Source organism: Zalophus californianus, chromosome 6 (assembly GCF_009762305.2).
Source record: "Zalophus californianus isolate mZalCal1 chromosome 6, mZalCal1.pri.v2, whole genome shotgun sequence".
NCBI classification, from domain to species: domain Eukaryota; kingdom Metazoa; phylum Chordata; class Mammalia; order Carnivora; family Otariidae; genus Zalophus; species Zalophus californianus.
In genome coordinates, this window is record NC_045600.1 from 90,200,427 (window position 1) to 90,224,561 (window position 24,135).

The following is a 24,135-nucleotide window of genomic DNA, read 5'->3' on the forward strand; positions in this document are numbered from 1 at the left end:
GATACTGTACAGCTATTAATAAACAGATAAACACCTGTTCTGAATTTCTCCTAAAGACACAGCAAGATCAAATGGGATTTAGCTTCACAGTTAAGGTTACCTTCCTGATTATGAGAGTTGCAAGACCCTAAAATACATTCTTTCTCCCTCAACATCTTGATGATGAGAACAGACATCATCAGCCAGACTCTGAGCTAACGCTTAACATGCATGATTGTATTTAATTCTTCCATAACACTGTGAGTAGATACAAATTCCCGGGACGAAGATGAGAGGTCAGGAGAGAGGCCGCCCTGAAGCTTCTTTCCAGGAGAGCGCTTACCCGTCTGGCCACAGTGATGTCTTGTTGTTCTTCCCACTTCTTCTGTTCTGCTCTTACCCGTGCTTTATACTCTGCAAGGTCAGGCATTTCTTCCAGCCATCGATGACGAGCATTTTGTACAGCTGTTTCTACCTGCAATTGGATATTGCAAGAGAAAGAGGTAAAGTGAGGTATAAAATTTCAAAGATCCCATTTGCAAATAGCAACCAATATTTCATGTGTATTTCACACTGTACTGCACTACATTAGTTACAATGACTTCTAGTACTCCACCTTACCCCAAACAGTAGATTCTAATCCTTCTGTTCTAAACTTCCCATGCTGTCCCATGCAAATGTCACCACAGGAAGCAGTAATCTATAAATGTTTGATGGCCAATACTATTATTGGAAAGCTTCATACAAAGTACCAACTGCCATTTCCAACAAACTTCTTTTACTCTTAGGAAAAAGGAGAAGACAAGCAGGAATGCTGCTTGGGGTCAGCTGCTGTCCAGTCAGTACACCCACCATACCCACAGTCCTCATGCCTTACATATAAACACATTAACACATGCGGGCATGCACCAATATAGTTTATAGCCTAGTACCGAGCAAGTTTTCTTGCTGTCTATCCTGAGTTTGCAACTAAAGAATGAGGGGGGATACATCAATTCAGGCAAAAATGTAAGACCTGATGAATTATGAGGGCTATCTGGTTATAAATCTGTCACAGGTTACCATAAGGTAATTTATTAAATAATCTTTCCTTATTTTGAAATACACAGTCACACACATACCTATATCCATACAAACATACAAAACCAAAGCTGACATAAGGGCCTGAATTGTTTTGTAAAATGCTAAATATATTTGCAGGTAAATTCCAGGGAGTTAAAAATATGGGGAAAAGATAAAGCTCCTATAGAAATTTATATTCCTTAAAAAGTTATTATGAATATTTCCTTTCTACTACATCATGCTATTTATTTTTCTTTACAAGATCTGTGATTGCATATACATCAAAGCAGCACACCCTTCAACATGTCTCTTTGTCCACAGAACATTTTCTGAACTCTGTTCAAACCTTAAACATTTCAGGAAATTATTTAACTGACTGAAGATGCCCTTGACACCATTACATATATTTGCCTATGTTTCCATTCTGTAAGGATACCCTGTAAAATCATGCAGAACAATTTAATAAATAGGCAGAATGCCAAGTTTTTATCAAAAGCTGAACATATTTTTTTAAAAACTTTACTTCAGGTATTAAGAGTTTATAATAATAGGTCTAAAATAGTAAATACAAAATAAAGAATATTATATTAGGGCCCAGGGACCTCTAAGGGACTAAATACCCTGTCAGGTGCTCTGTAAGGTCAAGACTATTTTCAAAATAATATTCAGACCTTATCTTTTTTCACTCCCCCTCCTTCATGTGTGAATAATACAATGCTCCAGAGGCTACATGCTATGTGATATCTCACTGCTCTGACAGCCAATGGCAAGCATGCTTCAGTATTCTTGTTTTTTAAAAATTTCTCAGATTTATTTTCCAATACAGTAAATAGAATATAACACACACAGAGAAAAGCTCTTTAGGGTCTTAAGTTTTTAAAAGTGGAAAGGCATCCTGAAACCAAAAAATTCAAGAATCACTAGAATAATACAGATTTTAAAAAATACTAAATTTAAAAAACTAATGATGTAATATATGGTGATTAACATAACAATAAAAAATTAAAAAAATATATTAAATTTATTCCATTTATACAGAGCTATACTTTTCTCAGTATGACATTTCTTGGAAACCAAATAACATGGCCCAGTTAAAAGTGAGCTAGCTTTCTGAGTGCTTCCACGGGGAGGCAATGGCACCGCTTTCTGGCAGGATATGGGATTTACAGACAACGTCCCATTTAAGGGGCGTGCCTGCAGATTCAACTCTGCAAGTCTCCATGTAAATACTGTTAAATATCTTACTGGCTTTAAGTTTGCTTTTTTATAAGTACTTCAGTATTTTCTATAAAATTAGATATGAAAGATTCATAGTGAAATTGTGCTTCATTCAGCTGTAAAACTACCACTTTTAACCTCAAGCATCGTAAAGCTTAGACTGAAAAAGGAGCAAACATTCTGAAAACTTAAAGAATACACAGAAAAACCAAGGGGTAACAGCTTTGTGACAGAAATATAATGAAGAAATTTTTAGTAACAACATAAGAGGCTCTCTACCCTAGAATGTACAAAATTTTTAAAATATAAAGTTATGAACAAGTTCAATGGTACCATTTTACAGATTTTCATTAATAGGCAGTTCCAATAATTTTATGACAATAAAACGTTAATATTACCTGTCTGGCAATATTTTCACAGTATTTGAGTTCTAACTCAACCTCAAGTTTCTTCAAGCCCCCACTGATAGCTGTCTCCTTTTCTTGCTCTAAATCTTGCCGGATCTTCCGCTTCTGTTCTTCTATCACAATTGCCATCTCTTTCTTGGAAATAACATCCGTGGTGGCTACTTGGTCAGTTTGGCTGCAACAATCTGAGGTCTTCTTTTTCATGGCCTTTATAGTTTGATCCAGCTTAGACTGCCACTCCTTTTCAAGCTGTTGAATAAGTTCTTGTTTGATCTGTTTTCAGAAGAAAAATCACATGAAAAAATATTCAAATAAGCAAAAACTAGAATAGCTAGCCAAAAGAGCAACCACAGCTGTGTTAGAAAATGATCTAGACAATGTTGTAGTAATTACATGACATTTAGAAACTTAGTCAATGAAAATATATTCTCAAGTAAATCCTGAAAGTTACTGTGTATATACGTGACATAAATCACACGGAGGATTTAAGTATACTGCATAAGGTCAGGCTATCTTCCTCTCAAGGTGCAACTTTCTGGAAGCTTTGACACTGCCACTACAAAGATGGCATGAATCTTTTTTTCTTTCTTGCTTTTTTTTTTTTTAAAGAAGAAAACTTCTATTAATATGTGTTTTTTCCCCTCAACACCAGGCTTTCCACAAAGCAGGCACTGGGTTAAATCTAATTCATGAACCTAAAACTGAACAATCTAAAAAATAGTTTTACTTACTTGAACACATTAGAATCTTGTTTGTTATGATATTAAATTCTACTGAGTCAACTGTGCATTCAAAAAGGGGACACATTATTAGAAGAATGTTTTAATGATAACATTCTACTTTCAACAGAGTACTGGGATGGATCCAAACAGTCAGTCTTAGGCAAAACTGTGAAACAGTGGACTTTTCCTGAAAAGCAAGCTTTTCCCTTTTCCTGTTTTCCACCTTCTGGGTACCCAGAGTTCTCAAGCTGCTTCCCTGGCTACCACAGTCCCAGGTTGTATTGCTTCATCTGAAATGGCAACCTTGGGTAATGGTTTATGCTTTCCTGACAGTCTCACAAAAACATTAGCTCTCCAACTCATCCTCCTGGTAAAAACGGGTTAGCAAATTCAACTAAAAAACAATTTGCAACAATGTAAAAATAGAGAATTTGCTTTGTGCTACCCAGATTTTATATATACACTTATATATATTCCAGAATATATATTTTTATATTAAAACATGACGAGTAAAAGAATTTCAGGTGCCAGCACTAGACTAATGAATTGCTCTCAGGGGTGGGGGGGGTGGGGGATGGAAAGCAGGGAAGTCTGAAAAACAGGACAATGGTCTACTAGTCCACCTTTAGGTGGTCCCAACTCCAGTTAATGGCAATCTTGTGGATAAAAGAATCTACTTTCAATAAGAGTGAAAATTTATTTCACTTCCAACTAAGTTTTCAAGATCATAATTTGGTTCTAAATTTTCTAGAAAACTAATAGCAATCTCATTTGCTACTTAGGGAACAGAGGTAATGTTTTGTGCTTCTGAGCCTGCCCAGTCATTACTTCTTTCTTCTAATGCACAGTACAGGTTATTTATTTCTTATTATAGATTGGTCTGGAGTTACCTGAATCATTCCACAATATGAAATTAGATGTGGGTTTCATTTTGAGGATTCAAAAAAATGCTCCTCCAAAAACCATTATATCCTGAATTGGGTTGAAGAGTCAAGGGGCGGCCGGGGGAGGGGAGGGTGCGGCGGGGGTGGAGAGTTTAAAAAAATAAAAAAAAACTAGTGTAAGCTGAGCTGCCAATAGCCCAATTCTGAGATGTGAAATAAATGATTATGTACATACTTGGCAATTAAAAACTATGTCTCTTCAGGCAGAACTGTCTCTCAACAGTTAATACTACATTTTTTTAAACATGGTGACTAGAGATTTTAACCCACACCTCTTTCTGTTCCTCATCCCAGTGTGATTTGGCTAACATCACTTCATTTTCAACCTGCTGCTTAATATCAGTTTCTTGTTCTTTCAGCCACTTGTTCTTTTCCATCATAAGGGTATCTTGGTACTTTTCTTCAAGTTCCACCTGCGGTTTGCTTACATATTCTTCTCTTTCCTCCAATAGCTGTCTCTTCAAACAAAATTCAAGTAAATATCTCTGTATACCACTAATATTCTCCAAGTCAAATATATGAAATAATGGTTACATGCATGTAATAGCAGCAACAAAGACAAATGATCTTCCTACATGCTAACTCAATCAGCTTAATAAACTGTCTTGTAAAGACCTTAGATCTCAAATACTGGATAGAAAATTTAGAGATGGCTATATTAAAAGAAAAAGCATCTAACTATTCAATAAATATATTCCCAGAAGACCAACTTTTTAAAAAGTGAAACTGAAATTAGTACCATGTTTTCAAGGTCCTCCCATGTTGTAGCATGACTCAGTACTTCATTCTTTTTTGTGGCTGAATAATATTCCATTCGATGGATATAGCACATTTTGTTTGTCTACTCATCAGTCAATGGACATTTGGGTTGTTCCTATGTTTTGGCTATTATGAATAGTGCTGCTATGAGCATTTGCATATAGGTTTTGTAGTAGACACTTGGGTTGTTTCCATTCATTCATTTTATTTGAGAACAGTGGGAAGCTATCGAAGGATGCTGAGCATGACAATGACCTGATAAAAATTCCTCCCGGCTTTTGAATGAATAACGGATTACAAGGGTGACAGTGAACTCTCAAAACAATGCTGGTAAGACTGTAAGATGGTACTACCATTTTGGACAAAGTTCAGCAGTTTTCTTAAAAAGTTAAACCTATATCAATAAGCAATCCAGACATTTCACTCCTACGTATTTACCCAAAAGAAATGAAAGCATATGCCCGTGCAAACATTTGTACAGGAATGTGCATGGCGGCATTAGTTGTAATAGCCAAAAACTGGAAATAATCCAAATGTCCATCAACAGGTGAATGGATAAACTGGTTGTAACATATTTATACAACAAAATACTATTCAAAAATAAGAAGGAATGAACTATAGATACACACAACAACCTGGATGGGTCTATATAAAATTCTAGGAAAAGCAAACTAATCTATAGTGACAGAAAGCAGATCATGGTTGACTGGGGATGGGAGGAGAGAGACAGGGAGGGAGAGGAGGGAGTATTTCAAAGGAGCATGAGAAAACTTTTGAGAGTGATGGGTATGTTCATGGTCTCGAATGTGGTGATGGTTTCCACGTGTATAAATATGTGAAAACTTTTCCAAATTGTACACTTTAAATACATTCAGTTTATTGTATGTCAATTATACTTCAATAAAGCTCTACAAAATTAAAAAAATAAATAAATAAAAAGTGAAACTGACATTTATGTTTACACCCCACCCATCATGGGACCCATTAGATATCATAGCCCAGAAAAAAACCGTATACTTCTGAAAGACTTGTATTCAGATGCAAGCCAAAAATTATTACTCTATCTTAAAAGTTACGCCTGCTGTAATAAATTCAAAAATTGGTATATTTTTTTCATTACCAAAGACAAAAATTTTTATCAAAACTAGCTGAAATATTATCAGATAGTAACTGTCAAGTGTCAGATAAAATTTAATAATTTAAAGTATTAATATAACATTCTCTATTTACTCTAAGAATCCAGTTGATCGAAAAACTCCAATAAAGCTCTACTCGGGGATCAAAATGGCCTGTAACAGTTTCCATTTGAAATTTTTTTCGATGGTTCTCTGGACATTCCACTGAGATGCCACTGAAGCCCACAAAACACCATGCCAGAGAAGTATACACTTCACATACCTTTTGCCAGGCGGCAACAGAGCTTGTGCTCGGTGTCTCTTTTCCATTAGCTCTGATTCATGACTACCTGGTTGTCTGGGTTTTTTCTGGTTCACACCTGACCTGGCTTATTTTGGTCTGAATTGCCATCTGATTCCTCTCCACCAATGGCATGTGCCAAAAAGATGCCACCTAGTTTTTTTCAGTGTTGTGCGATTTCAGAAACTCTCTGGTGACTAAAAGACCCATTTCCTCACAATCAGGTCATGGAAACTAGTTGTACTAACGCTATAGGACAGTCTCAATCACATGACTGAGAAAGTTGTCCAGGCTCACATCATATATCACTGTTATTTTTTGTTGACTTTAGAAGGAATCCTCAAATTGTCTTGTGTATATCTATCCTTCAGGAGTTGTTTCCATATGTATCTACACTTCCTTTCGACTCACAGCAGAAAACTGCTACCAATTTTCTGTGTATTTGTATGTTTGTGCATAGATCAGCTTTTCTACATACTAAGCCAGCCAAAATTTAACAAAACTAAACTAAAATAGCAAACATCTATTATTTCTCATGATTCTCTGGGTCAGCTGGGTGGTGGGTGGTTCTGACCTAAGTCAAAACAGCTGATCTCTGGAGGCAGTTGAGGTTATATGGTCTAAGCCGGCCTCACTCACATGTCTGGGTTAGCTTGATGTCTGGCTAGACAATTGACTTGGTCACATATTTCATCACCCAGCAGGTTAACCCAGATCATTCACATGGTGGTGGTCACAGCGTTCCTCAGAGCATCAAGCTTGTAAGCCCCAATGTATAAATGCTTTTTAAGGCTCTTTTTGCATATACTAATGTCCCATTGGCCAAAGTTTGTCATGAAACAGACCACCTCTTACTGAGAATAGCTACAAAGTCACACTACAATAATATTGCGTGCATTCCCTGACAGGAAGAACGTGTGGCCATTTTTGCAATCTACCACAGCGAGGAAAACCTTGCTTCCCTCTCTTTACAGCAGTAATAGATTTATTGAGCACAGGGATCTGCCATTTGACCATACTACAGGAATATCTAATTTTTAAAGTTTTATCATTAAGGGGAAGTAAATTTTTGGATGGTTTTAAAACATTTAAACTTGATTTGTATGTCCCAGATAGCAAACGAACTCTAACTTCTAAGGCCTGACTTAGCATGTATTACAGTTGTATAAATGAGCCTTAAGGTATATAGAAATGACATTATGAATGGGAATACTGCCCACCTTTGCCTTGTCTGCAAATTCATGACCTCCAATGATTACTACACAGTCTGAAGGGTTCTGTGTGTATGATGTTTTTCCCATTCTCTGAACAAGCCAGGCTAACACATGAGGGAAGTTCTGTTAATAAAAGTTTTAAAACTTGGAATTGAGCTCCTACTTAACCCACAGCCTGACTCAATTAGTGTTTCAGAAAAGAACACATACGGAACAGGGAAATACACCCTAGGGCTCTTGGGGTTACCTATCTTATAAATTCTGTATCCAGACTAAGTTACTGACCTGAAAGCCAACTGCAGGGAAAATGGCTTACGTTCTGCACAGAAGGACTACCCTTTCCTGGATTGCTTGAGTGTAGTAAGATTCTTCCATGGTGTGAGTATGAAACATTTCCTAGGAAGATAGACTAGTATATCTCTGCCTACCTCTGGAGGATATCAAGAGATTAATAAATTCTCTTAAAGTTCTGTTCTGACTGGCTTATGAAGACCTAAGTTTTATAATGGGTTTATGTAAGTCTAAATAAAAAACCAAAGTGTTCCCAGAGAAGGAAAGAATTATATTTCTAGTGTGGTAAGTACTCGGGCCCTCTCAGTAGGGGTGATTATAAATACAAAGAGCTAGCACAAGGCAGTCTTGCAGGGCCACAAGTCTTCTGTACCCTCATCACTCTATTCATGTGCTAAATCCTGTGTTAAAAATGTATAGAACTCTACACCAAATGAAGAGAGTCAATTTCACTGTATTACAATTTGAAATTTTTAAAGAAAAAAATTTAACCTGTAAGTTTTTTTGGAAGGGCCAAATAGCAGTTTTAACTTTCCTTCCTTGTGCCCCTGCACAAGCATTCATGAGCCAATATCACATCTGCTGTTAACTGCAAGTGACTGATTATATGAGATCCAATTTTATAGCTAAATTGATTCTTTTAAAAGTACGAGAAAATATATTCCTGAAAAGAATGACCTCTTTGAGAGAGTTGTTTTTTTTTTTTTTAAGATTTATTTATTTTTTGACAGAGAGAGACAGTGAGAGAGGGACACAAGCAGGGGGAGTGGGAAAGGGAGAAGCAGGCTTCCCGCGGAGCAGGGAGCCCGATGCGGGGTTCGATCCCAGGACCCTGGAACCATGACCTGAGTCAAAGGCAGACGCTTAGCGACTGAGCCACCCAGATGTCCCCGTGGGCTTACTTTTTTTTTTTTTTTTTTAAGATTTTTTTATTTATTTGACAGAGAGAGACACAGCGAGAGAGGGAACACAAGCAGGGGGAGTGGGAGAGGGAGAAGCAGGCTTCCGGCCGAGCAGGGAGCCCGACGCGGGGCTTGATCCCAGGACCCTGGGACCATGACCTGAGCCAAAGGCAGACGCTTAACGACTGAGCCACTCAGGCGCCCGAGAATCGTTCTGTTCTTTGTCAATTTATATATTTAAAAAGAAAGAATCACAGTAGAGATCTTCTCCCTATTTTTTTAAACATTACTGAAAGCTAAGTCCTTAATTTCTAAGTAATTTAATAACCCTTTTTTTATATTGCCAGAACTAACTAAAATAGCTCCCTTTAGAAGTTCTTCTTCCATTAGATGATAATGTATACATAGCATGTTTTTTACCATACTAATCTATTCAAAAATAATCAAAATATTAAATGAGCTGAATTCCTAACCTGCTCTTTATTAATTCTTTTAAAGTCTGTAGTAGCAATAGCCTGCTTTAATGTAACTTTGTTCAGAAAACCTCTGTATAGAACATTTATTAAAGCCTTTAAAAATATTTCCTAATCTTGACGCAGGTGGCTTTCAAATTGTGGTCTGTAGGCTGGTCCAAAGTGGAAGGGAGAGTCAGACGTGCGTCTGGATGAGACTCTGGCCAGAACAGGGAAGAAAAGAGGGGCGACTGTTTACATGTGATTTTACTCCTGGACAGTCACCAATGGCAACTTGGAAGATTCAAGCAGGAGTAGGGAGTAGAGCAGCCCCTCCGGCTTCCCTAAAAGTGAGAACTTCCCTGAAAGATCGGGTCACACTAACAGTGTGACTCTGCTCTCCATAGCTCCATATCACCACCTTCCCTGTCATAGTCCCAAGTTCAAATTCTTGCTCTTCTCCCCAGAAGAAGAAAATGATACTTAGGTACTGAGAGAGAAGTGGGACAGAGGAAAATGTGTCTGAGGGAATCTTCTGTGCAGTGCTCACAAGACTAGGTAGGTTTACCTGCAGCCAACAAATGATTGCAAAACGAGGATCCCTAGGTTTCAGACTCTCGGTGACTTGGGTCTACTCTTGTTTATTTTATTTTACTTTTTTATGTTTAGAACCCTGTTTTGCCTCTTAGGATAAATATATAAGGAAGAATCCATTTCTCCTATATGTATGCCATTTTCTACTAAGGTTTTCATAATCATCTCAATATTTACTGTATTTTGTGAGCTGTATTGGTGTGATACAGCCAAAAGTAAAGAGACATCTCTGTATGCCGTCTCCGGGTCACAAGAGAACAAGTGGACTGGTTTCCATGACAGCAGTGAGGCCAGAGGGATGAGATGGAGCAAAGACAACATGAGCTTGTCCCGTACCTTCTCCTGAGCCTGTTGCTCCTTTTCAGTGGTCTTCCTGAGAGCTGACTCCAGACCATCCTTCTCTCTGCACACTTGCAGGTAACATTCTTGCACGGCGGCCATCTCCTTATTCGTCTTATCTAAGTCAGACCTTGGATACACAACACCGGCAACTAAATGACCGCAGAACAATACAAGGGTTGCAGAATAATTTCCCTCTCAACTATGGAACAGGAGAATATTGTCTCTACAGCTTAAAGGGCAGCTACACTCTCGTTCTCACCTAAGTTGCAAGCGAGCCCCCTCATAAACTTCAAAGAGCTGCTGCTTCTCCAAAGCCTGCTTTGCTAACAGGCTTTCCCGTATCTGCGCTTTCATGGCTTCATGGTGCTGTTGGTAAGTCCTCTCACACCTAGAAACAGAGAGTGGGCAGTAGAATCTAAGGCAGTACCCAGCATTAGTAGAAACACCAAGATGAAGTAATTGGTTTCTTTTTCTTCCTTTCCTACCCACTTCCAACCTCTGATGCAAATTGTAATTAAGGTCAGGTTGGTTTTCCCCAACCAAAAGTGGTAATAATTCCCAATGGATGAGCTTAAAGAATCTTCAAAATTTTCTTCAAATGTTTCTAGAGAAAAATTAGAAACTGGGATATGAGAATGCCCCAGTCCTTCAGATAATAGTCTTTGGTTGAGGACTGTTTATAAAAAATTAATTGAAATAATAGGGTATAGTTCCAAAATTCCAAAGTATCTATATTAAACATAAATACTAGCAGTACCCAACTCACAAGTAAGTTATGTTCCAAAAATCTGTTTCCAAGTTTATGATTTGGTATTTGGAAGACATACTCCCTCCCACAGATTTCTTCCTTATAAAGAATAGTTTCCCAGTCTATAAAAACCATAAAGCTATACTATTTCAATGAACTACAGTTTTGATGGTGCTATAGAACCCAACCCATTACATAACATCATTCCCATGGAAAATGGGTTCCGAATTCTAATTTGAGAAGCCAGGGACTCCTCTTCTTCAGTCTAAGATCTCAGCAGGGAGGTTTCACTCCATAACTTCTCTTGAATTTTTTTTTTTTTTTAACATGGGGAGATGGGGGATGGAAGGTGGAGGCAGGCATTTGACCTCTATATGGACTTTACCTATCCACAGCCTCCTGTTTATCACGGTCAAAATCTTGTACCATTTGTCTCATCTGACTACATAAGTCTTGATTTGTATTTCTCAGTTTTTCTTCAGTTTTTTTAAGTTCCTAGATACAAAAGAATAAAGTAGTTAGAGGAAATAAACATTTTCACTGATTAGTCCAAATCTTTTAATATCCTCTGTGCTTTAGCTCTACCCTGTAACACTGATGTATCATTTTCATAATTCTACAAAGTCTCTTTAAGCCTTGGAAGAGTATAGATTCATTTATTTGACAAGTAGCTTTCTGATAGCATTAAGACTTAAAATTTTGGGGGCATCTGGGTGGCTCAGCCGTTAGGCGTCTGCCTTCGGCTCAGGTCATGATCCCAGGGTCCTGGGATCGAGCCCCGCATCGGGCTCCCTGCTCAGTGGGAAGCCTGCTTCTCCCTCTCTCACTCCCCATGCTTGTATTCCCTCTCTCACTGTCTCTCTCTCTGTCATATAAATAAAATCTTTAAAAAATAAATAAATAAAAAAGACTTCAAATTTTGAATTCATTTTGAAGCATATGGAATGAAAACATTTAACCAGAGAAGTATTAGCTAACTGATGTCTAAAAATAAGTCTTAGAATTCAATAATCATCACAGCTATATAAATAAACAAGGTTTAACTTTTTGGTCAAGAGAAGAACACCTCTAGTAGCCATGTTTCTCTATAGACAGGGAACTGGAATTACACTAATTTACCTTCTGATAAAACTACTATTTCATGACCAATAAAGGGAAATGACTGGAATCCTTATTCACCTACTAATAAAGCTGTCTACTAAATCACATCGCCTCTGGATTTTTGAAAAGTCTGTTATATCCTTTGAATTTAGTGAAGTCATAAAAATTCTCACAAAATATAGGAAACTTTTTTAATCACCTGATTTTGTTGTTGTAAAATGTGAATTTCATTTTTAAGTCGCAGAATGTCATCTTTGACAATGGTATCAGAAGTAGAAGAGCCAGGCCACAAGTGATTAGTTGGGTTTTCTGAGGTCTCTATTTTAGTCTAAATGTTAAAAAGAAATCAAAAGTTTTTCAGGTTTTTAAAAAATTCCAAGTTCTGCTTTTGAACTAATTTCATACTTACAAAGAAATTGCAAAAACAGTGCAAATAATTTCCATATAACTTTTATCACCGCCCCCAAATATAACCATAGTACAATGATCAGAACCAAGAAATTAACAAGGATACAGTACTACTAACTAATCCACGGACTCTATACAAAATTCTCCAATCTTCTTCTCATGTCCTTTTTCTAGTTCAGGATCCAATCAACAATTCCACATTGCATTTAGTTGTCATGTCTCATTAGTCTCCTTCAATCTAGCGACAGTTCAGTCTTTGTCTTTCAAACCTAAGACTTTTTTTTAAGAGTGTCAACTAGTTATTTTGTAAGATGTCTTTCAATTTGGGTTTCTCTGATATTACTTCATTATTAAATTCCGGTCATCCATTTTTTTTATTTTATTATGTTATGTTAATCACCATACATTACATCATTAGTCTTTGATGTAGTGTTCCATGATTCATTGTTTGCGTATAACACCCAGGGCTCCATTCAGTATGTGCCCTTTAATACCCATCACCAGGCTAACCCATCCCCCCACCCCCTCCCCTCTAGAACCCTCAGTTTGTTTCTCAGAATCCATAGTCTCCCATGGTTCGTCTCCCCCTCCGATTTCCCCCCCTTCATTTTTCCCTTCCTACTTTTTTTTTTTTTTAACATATAACGTATTATTTGTTTCAGAGGTACAGGTCTGTGATTCAACAGTCTTACACAATTCACAGCGCTCACCATAGCACATACCCTCCCCAATGTCTATCACCCAGACATCCATTTTTTGGCATGAATGCCACAGAAGTGATGTGTGTACTCTTCAGGAAACACATGATGTCAATGTGTGTCATCACTGATTATGATCAATAAATGAAGGTGGTGTCTGCAGGCACCTTCACTGTAAAGTCACAATTTTTCTACTTATTAGGAATAAGAAGCTTATGAGGAGAGACTTTGAGACTATGCAAATATTCTATTTTTTATCTTACACCAAGTTTAGCATCTATTTCTGTACTTATTTGTTTGTATAATCAGTATTAGCTCATAGATCTGTGTTTTATTCAACAGGTACAATTTTTAAGGCTCATGACAGACTTCGGCAAATTGTTTCCCACAAGGTCATGCAATGTACACTGTCAGATAGTCTGAGAGAATCTGTCCGACTCTCTTTGCCTCCATGGCAGTGCTATCTTGAAATAATTACTGTAGTTGATGGGGTAAGGGTAGCCAACAAGTGCTTTCATTTGCATTGCTTGCATTGTCATCACAGCAGAACCTCTTACATACCTTTACTTGTTTCTCATCTTCCCAGATCTGCCTGTTTATATGACTTTTCCTTTTCCTCTCACCTCTGAGTGTCTTCCTTATGTACCTTTATGAGCTCTTTATTCATTGTGGGAGCCACAGAGATTTTTTTTTTTTTTTTTAAATATCTACTCCATTTGACTGGTTGGTTTAGGTATTTACCTGAAGTCTGAGCTCTCTTTCACAATGTCTAAAAAATATCCTGTGTCAAGATTCATTCTCCTCATTGGGCAGGTAATGTGCATCTCACTCACGTGCGGGGTGACAGAACACCAAGGCTCTGGTTCAGTCTTCCAATTCAGAGCCTTCGCTTTTCTCTACAGGGAGACTGCTCCAGTTGTTGACTTTCCCCTTTCACTTGCCCCCACTGCCCAGAAGCCACTGCTTCTACTCTAGTCAGAAAAGAGAAGAGCTACAAATACCTACTGTTACCGTCTCTCCAGATGTAGGGGTACTAATCAGACTTTCAAGGATTTTACTGACTCATTAGAATGGCTTTCATTTTTTTAACTTGTTCTCAACTTTTTAAAGTTTATGATACTCATTTGTGCTTCCTTCCCCACCGGCAAGTTTTTATTACTATGGAATGAAATGACTGAAAATAACATCATACTGATACTTGGGAAAACAATTTTCACAGCTAGCTATTACACTGTTTTGACATATTATCACACTGCAGGCCCACAAGGACTAGGTACTTGTACCAATCAGCACAAAAGCCCTTAGGCAGATCTTTAAAAAGGAAAGGACCACTTGAGCGTTACAATGAAACTTCTTTCCGAAGTTGGAATACTAAAGACATTACCTACAAGAAAACAAGACACGTAATACACCAGTTCTCACATTATCTTCCTAATTCCTATGTCTAAAAATATTCTGGCTAGGAATCTTCTGAGCTGGCTACTGAGCACTGCCTATCAAGTACCTTGGAATCAGAGTATGGTTTTAACCACAGCTCGTGGTTAGGTAATGATCTCTACTGAGTATCAGATACAGAAAGGCCTCTGTGTTCTATTATTATGCTAACAAAAAAATCAGTGTGGATATGGGTCCTGACTGCTAGACTGATCTTCCTAAGAACTTTACTACATTCTACCTTAATGGCCCAGTTGTTCAGTTGGAATGAACGGCACAGGATTTGGTCCACCCCCAATCAGTGCACAGTGCTGCATATGGACAGGCTCCTAATCTTCATCACTTATGATCCTGGAATGTCAGAGAGCAGCGCTGTTTGAACAGTCAGATGGTATGAAAGCAAAAACAACAGACTCCGTGATAATCTTTAATTGTTCTGTACAAGATGGATATGAGCAAACACAAAATATACTACAAGGTTATAAAGCAATAAATACTTTTAAATGTTCATAAAAGAAACATGCCAAGGAAGATTACATAGTAAATATTTTTGCTTGCTTTTTCAATACTTAGGCTTTAAGAAAGGATTTTGATGACCTAGTTCTCTTTAAAAAAATATCCAGGGAAGTTTAAATTGACATGTTCTTTCTCTTAACATCTCTATAGCAAGCAGAGAAGCTCAATATTATTTCATTAACCTCAGGATTTAATGCCAGTTATGATATTATTCCAAAAATTGATATAATATCTATATATTTGTGGCTTCAAAGATTCCAGAAAGATTGAGCTTACACAATATAGACTTTTATTCACATGCCCTACTCCTTAGTTACACCAGTTTATTTCTATATCCTTTCATATACTTTGGCTCAAGGCTGAAATGTTTCTTCCTACCTCTCTTCTGCATTTATCCCTCGGGACAGAGATCAAACATTCCCTCCTTAAAGACCTCACGAAGGCTTGCCTTACCATCTCCCCTACAAACATGCCTGGTTAGTTATTCCTTCTCAGAGCACCTTGTGACTAGTATCATCCTTATTACACAAAGTTATACATGTCCATCTCCTTACAGATCTGTACTGTTGAATATGGTCACCATTAACCGCATATGGTTATTGAGCACTTGAAAAATATCCATCGACAGATGAATGGATAAAGAAGATGTGGTACACACACACAATGGAATATTAGCCATCAAAAAGAATGAAATCTTGCCATTTGCAATGATGTGGATGGAACTATTCTAAGGGTATTACGCTAAGTGAAATAAGTCAGAGAAAGACAAATACCATAGGATTTCACCCATATGTGGAATTTAAGAAACAAAAGAGATGGGGAAGGGAAGGAAAGATAAAATAAGATGAAAACAGAGGGAGGCAAGTCATGAGAGACTCTTAACTATAGGAAACAAACAGGGTTGCTGGAGGGGTGGTGGGTGGGGCGATGGGGTAACTGCGTGATGGGCATTAAGGAGGGCACTTGAAGTAATGAGCACTGGGTTTTGTATGAAACTGATGACTCACTAAATTCTACCTCTGAAACTAATAATACAGTGTATGTTAATTAAATCAAATTTAAATAAAAAATTAAAAAGAAATGTGTCTTGTCCAAATTGAAATGTGCTGTAAGTGGACAATACATGTTAGATTTCAAGGACTTGTCACAAACATAAAAAATGCAAACCATCTCATTAATAATTTTATATTGATTACATACTAAGAATATTTTGAATATACTGGGTTACATAAAATATATTATTAAAATTAATTTCACCATTACTTTTACTTTAATGGGATTACTACAACATTTTAAATTACATATTACATATTTCAATTGGATAGTGCTGTTCTAGATTCTAAATTCCTTCAAGGAATGGCCATTGTTTCTTTCCACTGAATCCCACAAGACCTTGCACAGAGTAGCTTTACAAAAAAAAAAAAAAAAAAAAGCTTAAGCAGAACGATTTGCTCTTACTCCATATACCTCCCAACCCTGCTTTCTAATGTTACAGACTAAGTAGAAAGCTCATTAGAAATGTGGGAAATAAGCAAAGGCATAGTTTGAAGGTGTCCATGGGCTACTTAGATGACTGTCAACTTGAGTGTTTATCTAAAAAAAATACCTGTTGGTTAAATTACTACTTCCTCCAGCTTCATATTCCTCATCTGTAAAGTGAGGACACTAACTGAAGGATATAAAAGTGGAGTCAGTGATTATGACTTAAGTGGTTTCTGTGCCTTTCCCACTCATAACACCACCACTACATAATTAATTTCCTTATATAGAATGATGTTTATTACAGGAACATGGGCCAGAGAAACCTCATAGACAAAATGCTGAAAGATCTAGCTGTGGAGAACTTTAGACTAGAACACTGTTGGTACAAGCCAATCTTGAGGAAATACAGATACTTTGTTATGTAGACTGCTTCCTTGGATTTATGGTAAAGGAATTTTACCTAATTAGCATCTCATTTACGAGATGCCAAGAGGAACTAGAAAATATACTTTATGTGGCATTCCCTTCTTTATACTTTACTCCTAAATAATGTCAAATGAAACCCTGGAAGACAAAGGTTTGATTTAAATGGGAAGACTGTAAGCATTTTCTTTATTAAACCTTTTAAAAATGTGTTTTTGACTCTACAGATTCTACAAACCTCAACCGTAATGCTTTTTTCATCTTTCTCCGCTTGTTGGAGAGCTTCCATTTTCTTACGACAGTCTCTGAGATCATTTTGTAACTGAGAGACCAGATGACGCTTCACCGAGTTGCTCCCCAGCAAACGCTGCACTTCTCCCTTCAGCTTCAGAATGACCTCATCTTTGGAAAGCTCGTCCTTTGGCTCTTCTTGCTGTACAATGCTAATGGAGAAATTATCATATTTAATGTTAAAGCAAGTAACAAATCAAGCATGGTTAGTCCTTGAAACTAACCGCAGTTGTGACCATATTTTGTGACCTATACAACTATACACTAGTATTTCAAAGACAACTTTAAGTTCTGTCATACACAAGGGTATCACCCTTGCTATGTCCCCATATACAGAAGTCTATTCATTAGAAGACTATTATTATGCTTAGACCACCTGCCTCACTGAAAGGAGTTCAACCATGTGAACTTCAATATGGCATGCTTTTTTTGCTTTTGGTTAAGTTGCATGCTGCTGTATATGTATGCCCTTTATGACCCTAAGAGAAACAACACGAAAATAAAGGAGGCAGTGAAAAGTAAAATAGTCATCCTAACAATTTCTGTATCTTTTTTTTTTTTAAAGATTTTTGTTTATTTATTTGACACAGAGAGAGAGCACACAAGCAGGGGGAACAGCAGAGGGGGAGGGAAAAGCAGGCTTCCCACTGAGCAGGGAGCCCGATGCAGGGCTCGATCCCAGGACCCTGGGATCATGACCTGAGCGGAAGGCAGACGCTCAACCAACTGAGCCACCCAGGCGCCCCTGTATCTCTTTTATTTATACACAAGTCTGGGTGGTTATCTGAGCAACTGGGGCAAAAATAACAAAAATAAAACCATGCTAATTTAATTCCAACTTTAGTTTCAATAAATTTCAAAACGGGAATGAGATGAGAATTCTGCTCCTTGCCATAATAGATTAAAAGTACCAGATTTCTCTTCCTGCCTTAAAAAACAAGAAAACCAAATAAAATATATGAAGTGATCGTTTTCAATCATTAGACAACAGGCAGGACACCATAATGATCCTTCAGAAAAGGAAAACAAACAAGGTGAGTCCTATGATCCTTCCTGCTTTCTCCCTGGGAAATTTCCAGCCTGCAGCACAGGGCGAGAAAAGCCAAAGACTGCCTAGCAATCTCACCAAGTTGCAGAGTTCAGTTTGGGAAGGACAAAACGGATAGAATTTGATGAGAGAAATACTATGGGAAAGGTAAATACACAGAAAAAGAGCTCTAAAGATCTGTATATCCGTGGGAGACTATTACTGCAAGGCCAGGGAAACCACAGGAAAGGAATAGGGCTGGGAATACTGGGGGTTCCAATGAACCATAGTGGAAAGACCTCCTAATTCACAAAATATCAAATACTGCCTTAGTAATGGGGCCAAATTAGCCCCAGGTTAAATAAAGGCTGCTCTAAATCTGACCTAACAAAACCTATAAAGCAGCCTTAAAAGGACCAAATGGATTCCAGGAAACTTAAGTGTGCCACAGCAAAAGAATAACAATATTTTTATAAATACCACAAAATCTAACATCTCAAACATATAATTCAAAATACCCAGCATCCAGTCAAAATTTATGAGGCATGCAAATAAGGAAAGAAAATATAAACCATAACCAGGAGAAAAATCAATCAATAGAAACTGACCCAGCAATGATGCTGGCAGTAGAATTATATTCTATATGTTCAAGGTAAGAAAAAAAACATGAACACAATAAGAAATAAATGATATAAAAATGACTCAAACTGAACTCTGACTAAATGTTATAACATCTGAAATGAAAAATATCCTTGATGAGATTAACAGCTTATTTAATATTGCAGAAAAGATCAGCAGACATAAAGACATAACAATAGAACCCTACAAATTAAACACAGAAAGAAGACTAAAACAGAAATATACTGAGCATGTTAAGTTTTCTAACCCCATTATAACTGAAATCCCAGAAGAGGAGAGAGGAACGGGACAGAGAAAAAAAATTTATTTTTTTAAAGATTTTATTTCAGACAGAGAAAGCAAGCACAAGCGGGAGAGGGGCAGAGGGAAAGGGGGAAGCAGACTCCCTGATGAGCAGTGAGCCCAACAGAGGGCTCAATCCCAGGACCCTGGGATCATGACCTGAGCTGAAGGCAGACGCTTAATGAACTGAGCCACCCAGACACTCCCCCAATTTTTTTTAATGACCAAAATTCTATTTGATGAAAATTAAAATCCTATTAAAACCTATAAGCTCAATGAATCTCAGGAAGAAAATGAAGAAAACCACCATAAGTTATATTAACATCAAATTGCTGAAAACCAAGATAAAAAGAGAGCACAGGAAGACTCCTGGAGAGGAGAGAACCAGAGAAAGGAATCATGAATTCTGTACATAAATGTGTACAAGCCTTAGTCTAAGCCCTGAACTATGCATGCACAGAACAGACCCACAAACCAGCAGAGCAAATATTTGGAGAATTTAACTGAAATTTGAACCACACACACAAATCTCACAATTACTAACTTTTGAGCTATGCATACAAGGACAGATCCAAACCAATGTGGCAAAGGCTTGGACAAATAAACTGAGATTTGAAACACCTATACAAGTTTCGACACACATAAAAACGTCTAACTAATACAGGCATACCATGGTGATATCGCTGATTTGGTTGCAAACCACCACAGTAGAGCAAATATTGCAGTAAAGTGACTCAAATGAAGTCAACTAAGTGAGCAACAGCATTATGTCTAAAAAACAATATACAAACTTTAATTAAAACATGCTTTATTGCTAAAACATGCTGACCATTGTCTGAGCTTTTAGTGAGTTGTAATCATAGAAAATAGCTCAAGAGAAATTATCCAATATGAAAACAGAAAAAAAAATTGGAAAAAAATGAAGTGTCTCAGGAACTGTGGGACAATATAAAAAAATTTAAATTGTATAATTGGAGACCTAGCATAGGAGAGAAGAAAGAAGCAGGGACAGAAAAGATATTTGAATAATGGTCAACATTTCACAAATCTGGTAAAAGACATAATAAATTCACATTTTCAATAAGCTCAGTGAACCCCAAATGAAATGAACTAAAAAAACCAAAAAACATTTAAGACACATCTTAATCAAAGTGCTGAATAGGGGGAAAATATCTTGAAAACAACAAAAGAAAAACAACACATTACACACAAGATAATGGTCCAAATAACAAAGATTTCTCTTCAGAAACCACCAACGGCATAGACAGTGGAAGAACATATCTTTAAAATGCTGAAATAAGGGGGCGGAGCAAGATGGCGGAGGAGTAGGAGACCTGGATTTCCTCTGGTCTCAGGAATTCAGCTGACTAGGGATCAAACCATTCTGAACACCTACGAACTCAACAGGAGATCGAAGAGGAGAGTAGCAACAACTCTCTGAACAGAAAAGCAACCACTTACTGGAAGGTAGGACGTGCGGAGAAGTGAATCTGAGGCTATATTCGGGAGGATAGATGGCGGGTGAGGGGGCGTCCGTCCGCCGCTTCTGGCAAGTGATAGAGCCGCGGAGCACAAAATCGGACCTTTTAGAAGTTGGCTCCGCTGAGGGACGTCACTCCAGTGGCTAAGCTGGGGGTGGAACCCTCGCGGGACAGTGTGGTCTCAGGACCCTCGGGGTCACAGAAAGACCAGGGGTGCCTGAGTGCAGCGAACTCCCAGGTATTGGAGCGGGGAAGCCGGCTGCAGAGACGGAGCCGAGGCATGGGCTCTCAGCTCGGGGTTGCCATAAACTGTGATCTGCGGCCCAGTCGGGCCACTGCTCCTCCAGCAGGGACCCAACAAACGGCAGAGCCGGGGAGACTCCCCTTCCTCCCCCAGGAGGAGCGCGCAGGAGCGCACCGCAGGGATCTGCTGGGTTTGGAGACTCCACACGGGGTCGGGTGCCAGAGATAGGAACGCTCAGTCACAGGCCGGGTGAGCACGGAGTGCGGCCAGAGACCAGGGAGACGGGAGTGACTGCTTTTCTCTGGGGGCGCACTGAGGAGCGGAGCCCCGAGTTCTCAGCTCCTCCGGGTGGAGAATGGGAGGCCACCATTTTCACCCTGGTCCTCCAACGCTGTACCGAGAGCTTGCAGGGAACAAAAGCTCCTGAGAGCAAACCGGAGCAGCTTAACGCAGACCGACAAGGGCGGGGCAATTCAGCCTCCGGCAAAGACACTTGGACACCACGGCAACAGGCCCCTCCCCCAGAAGATCAGCACGAACAGCCAGCAAGCCAAGACCAAGTTTACCGATCAAGGAGAACGGGTAAACTCCAGCAAAGGAGAATACTGCACATAGAATTCATGGCTTTTTTTTACCATGATTCATTAGCTCATCAAAGTTAATTTTTTTAACTGTTTTTTTTTTAATTTTCCTTTTTCCCTTTTTCAACCAACATCTTATCAATCCCTTTTTTTAAAAAAAATTTTTTATTTTTCATTTTTAGAGTCATATTTTGTCCCTTCATAGTAGTTACCCTTATTTTTGGCATATATATATATATATAAGTTGTTGTCTCTTGAAAATTTTGAGATACAGTTTCTTCTAACAGATCAAAATATACCCTAAATCACTAGTGTATGGCTTTGTTCTAGTCTCCTGCCTGATCACATTCTCTCCCTTTTTTCTTTTTTTTTTTTTAAATCTTCTTTTTTCAAACAACTTATCAATTCCTTTTATAAAATCTTTTATAATTTTCATCTTTACAGTCATCTTCCATCCCTTCATTGTATCAACCCTTATTTTGTACATATATGTCTTTCTTCAAAATTTTAGGAGGCACTTTTTTCTAACAGACAAAAATACGCCCAAAATCTAGTGTGTGGCACTGATCTATGCACTAGCCTAATCATATTTGATCATATTCTGTTTTTGTATTGTTCTGTTTTTGTTCTTATCTTTTTTTTTCTTTGTTTTTTCTATTTCTTTTTTCTTTCTTTCCCTTTCTTTTCCCCTGGTTTCAGGTCTTTTCTGAATTGTATACAGTATATTTGCTGGGGACGTTGTTAACCTGTTAGCATTTTGTTCTCTCATTCATCTATTCTCCTCTGGACAAAATGACAAGACGAAAAAAATCACCTCAGCAAAAAGAACAAGAGGTAGTACCGTCTGCCAGGGACCTACTCAATACGGACATTAGTACGATGTCGGACCTAGAGTTCAGAATCATGACTTTAAAGATACTAGCTGGGCTTGAAAAAAGCATGGAAGTTATTAGAGAAACACTTTCGGGAGAAATAAAAGAACTAAAATCTAACCAAGTCGAAATCAAAAAGGCTTTTGATGAGGTGCAATCAAAAATGGGGGCACTAACTGCTAGGATAAAAGAGGCAGAGAGAGAATCAGTGATATAGAAGACCAAATGATGGAAAATAAAGAGGCTGAGAAAAAGAGAGATAAACAACTACAGGATCACGAGGGCGGAATTCGAGAGATAACCAATAGCATAAGACGAAACAACATTAGAATAATTGGGATCCCAGAAGAAGAAGAAAGAGAGAGGGGGGCAGAAGGAATACTGGAGCAAATAATAGCAGAGAACTTCCCTAATGTGAGGAAGGAAACAGGCATCAAAATCCAGGAGGCACAGAGAACACCTCTCAAAATCAATAAAAATGGGTCAACACCCCGACATCTAACAGTAAAACTTACGAGTCTCAGAGACAAAGAGAAAATCCTGAAAGCAGCTCGGGAGAAGAGATATGTAACCTACAATGGTAAAAACATTAGACTGGTAACAGACCTATCCACAGAGACCTGGCAGGCCAGAAAGGACTGGCATGAGATCTTCAGAGCACTAAACGAGAAAAATATGCAGCCAAGAATACTATATCCAGCTAGGCTGTCATGGAAAATAGAAGGAGAGATACAAAAACTAAAGGAATTTGCAAACACGAAACCAGCCCTCCAAGAAATACTGAAAGGGGTCCTCTAAGCAAACAGAGAGCCTAAAAGCAGCATAGATCAGAAAGGAACACAGACAATATACAGTCACAGTCACCTTACAGGCCATACAATGGCACTAAATTCATACCTTTCAATAGTTACCCTGAATGTAAATGGGTTAAATGCCCCAATCAAAAGACACAGGCTATCAGATTGGATTAAAAAACAAGACCCCATCAATATGCTGTCTGCAAGAGACTCATTGTAGACTCAAAGACACCCCCAGATTGAAAGTGAGGGGGTGGAAAACCATTTACCATGCTAATGGACACGAAAAGAAAGCTGGGGTGGCAATCCTTGTATCAGACAAATTAGATTTTAAAACAAAGACTGTAATAAGAGATGAGGAAGGACACTATATCCTACTTAAAGGGTCTATCCAACAAGAAGATCTAACAATTGTAAATACCTATGTCCCTAACATGGGAGCAGCATTATATAAGGCAATTAATAACAAAAGCGAAGAAACAGATTGACAACAATACAATAATAGTGGGGGACTTTAACACCCGCCTGACTGAAATGGACAGATCATCTAAGCAAAAGATCAACAAGGAAATAAAGACTTTAAATGACACAATGGACCAAATGGACTTCACAGACATATTTAGAACATTCCACCCCAAAGCAACGGAATACACATTCTTCTCTAGTGCCCATGGAACATTGTCCAGAACTGATCACATCCTAGGTCACAAATCAGGTCTCAACTGGTACCAAAAGATTGGGATTATTCCCTGCCTATTTTCAGACCACAATGCTTTGAAACTAGAACTCAATCACAAGAGGAAAGTCGA

General features: G+C 38.1%; 1 protein-coding gene across 1 annotated transcript in view; it reads right to left on the bottom strand.

Annotated features, from left to right (window-relative positions):
- CEP152 (centrosomal protein 152) overlaps positions 1-24,135 on the bottom strand; it is a 95,412-nt gene that overhangs the window by 25,988 nt on the left and 45,289 nt on the right. Inside the window, 8 exon segments of the mRNA XM_035728269.1 lie at positions 323-454; positions 2,658-2,939; positions 4,605-4,790; positions 10,297-10,429; positions 10,562-10,690; positions 11,436-11,545; positions 12,351-12,479; positions 17,351-17,555. Coding sequence (XP_035584162.1) covers positions 323-454; positions 2,658-2,939; positions 4,605-4,790; positions 10,297-10,429; positions 10,562-10,690; positions 11,436-11,545; positions 12,351-12,479; positions 17,351-17,555 — 1,306 coding nt within the window.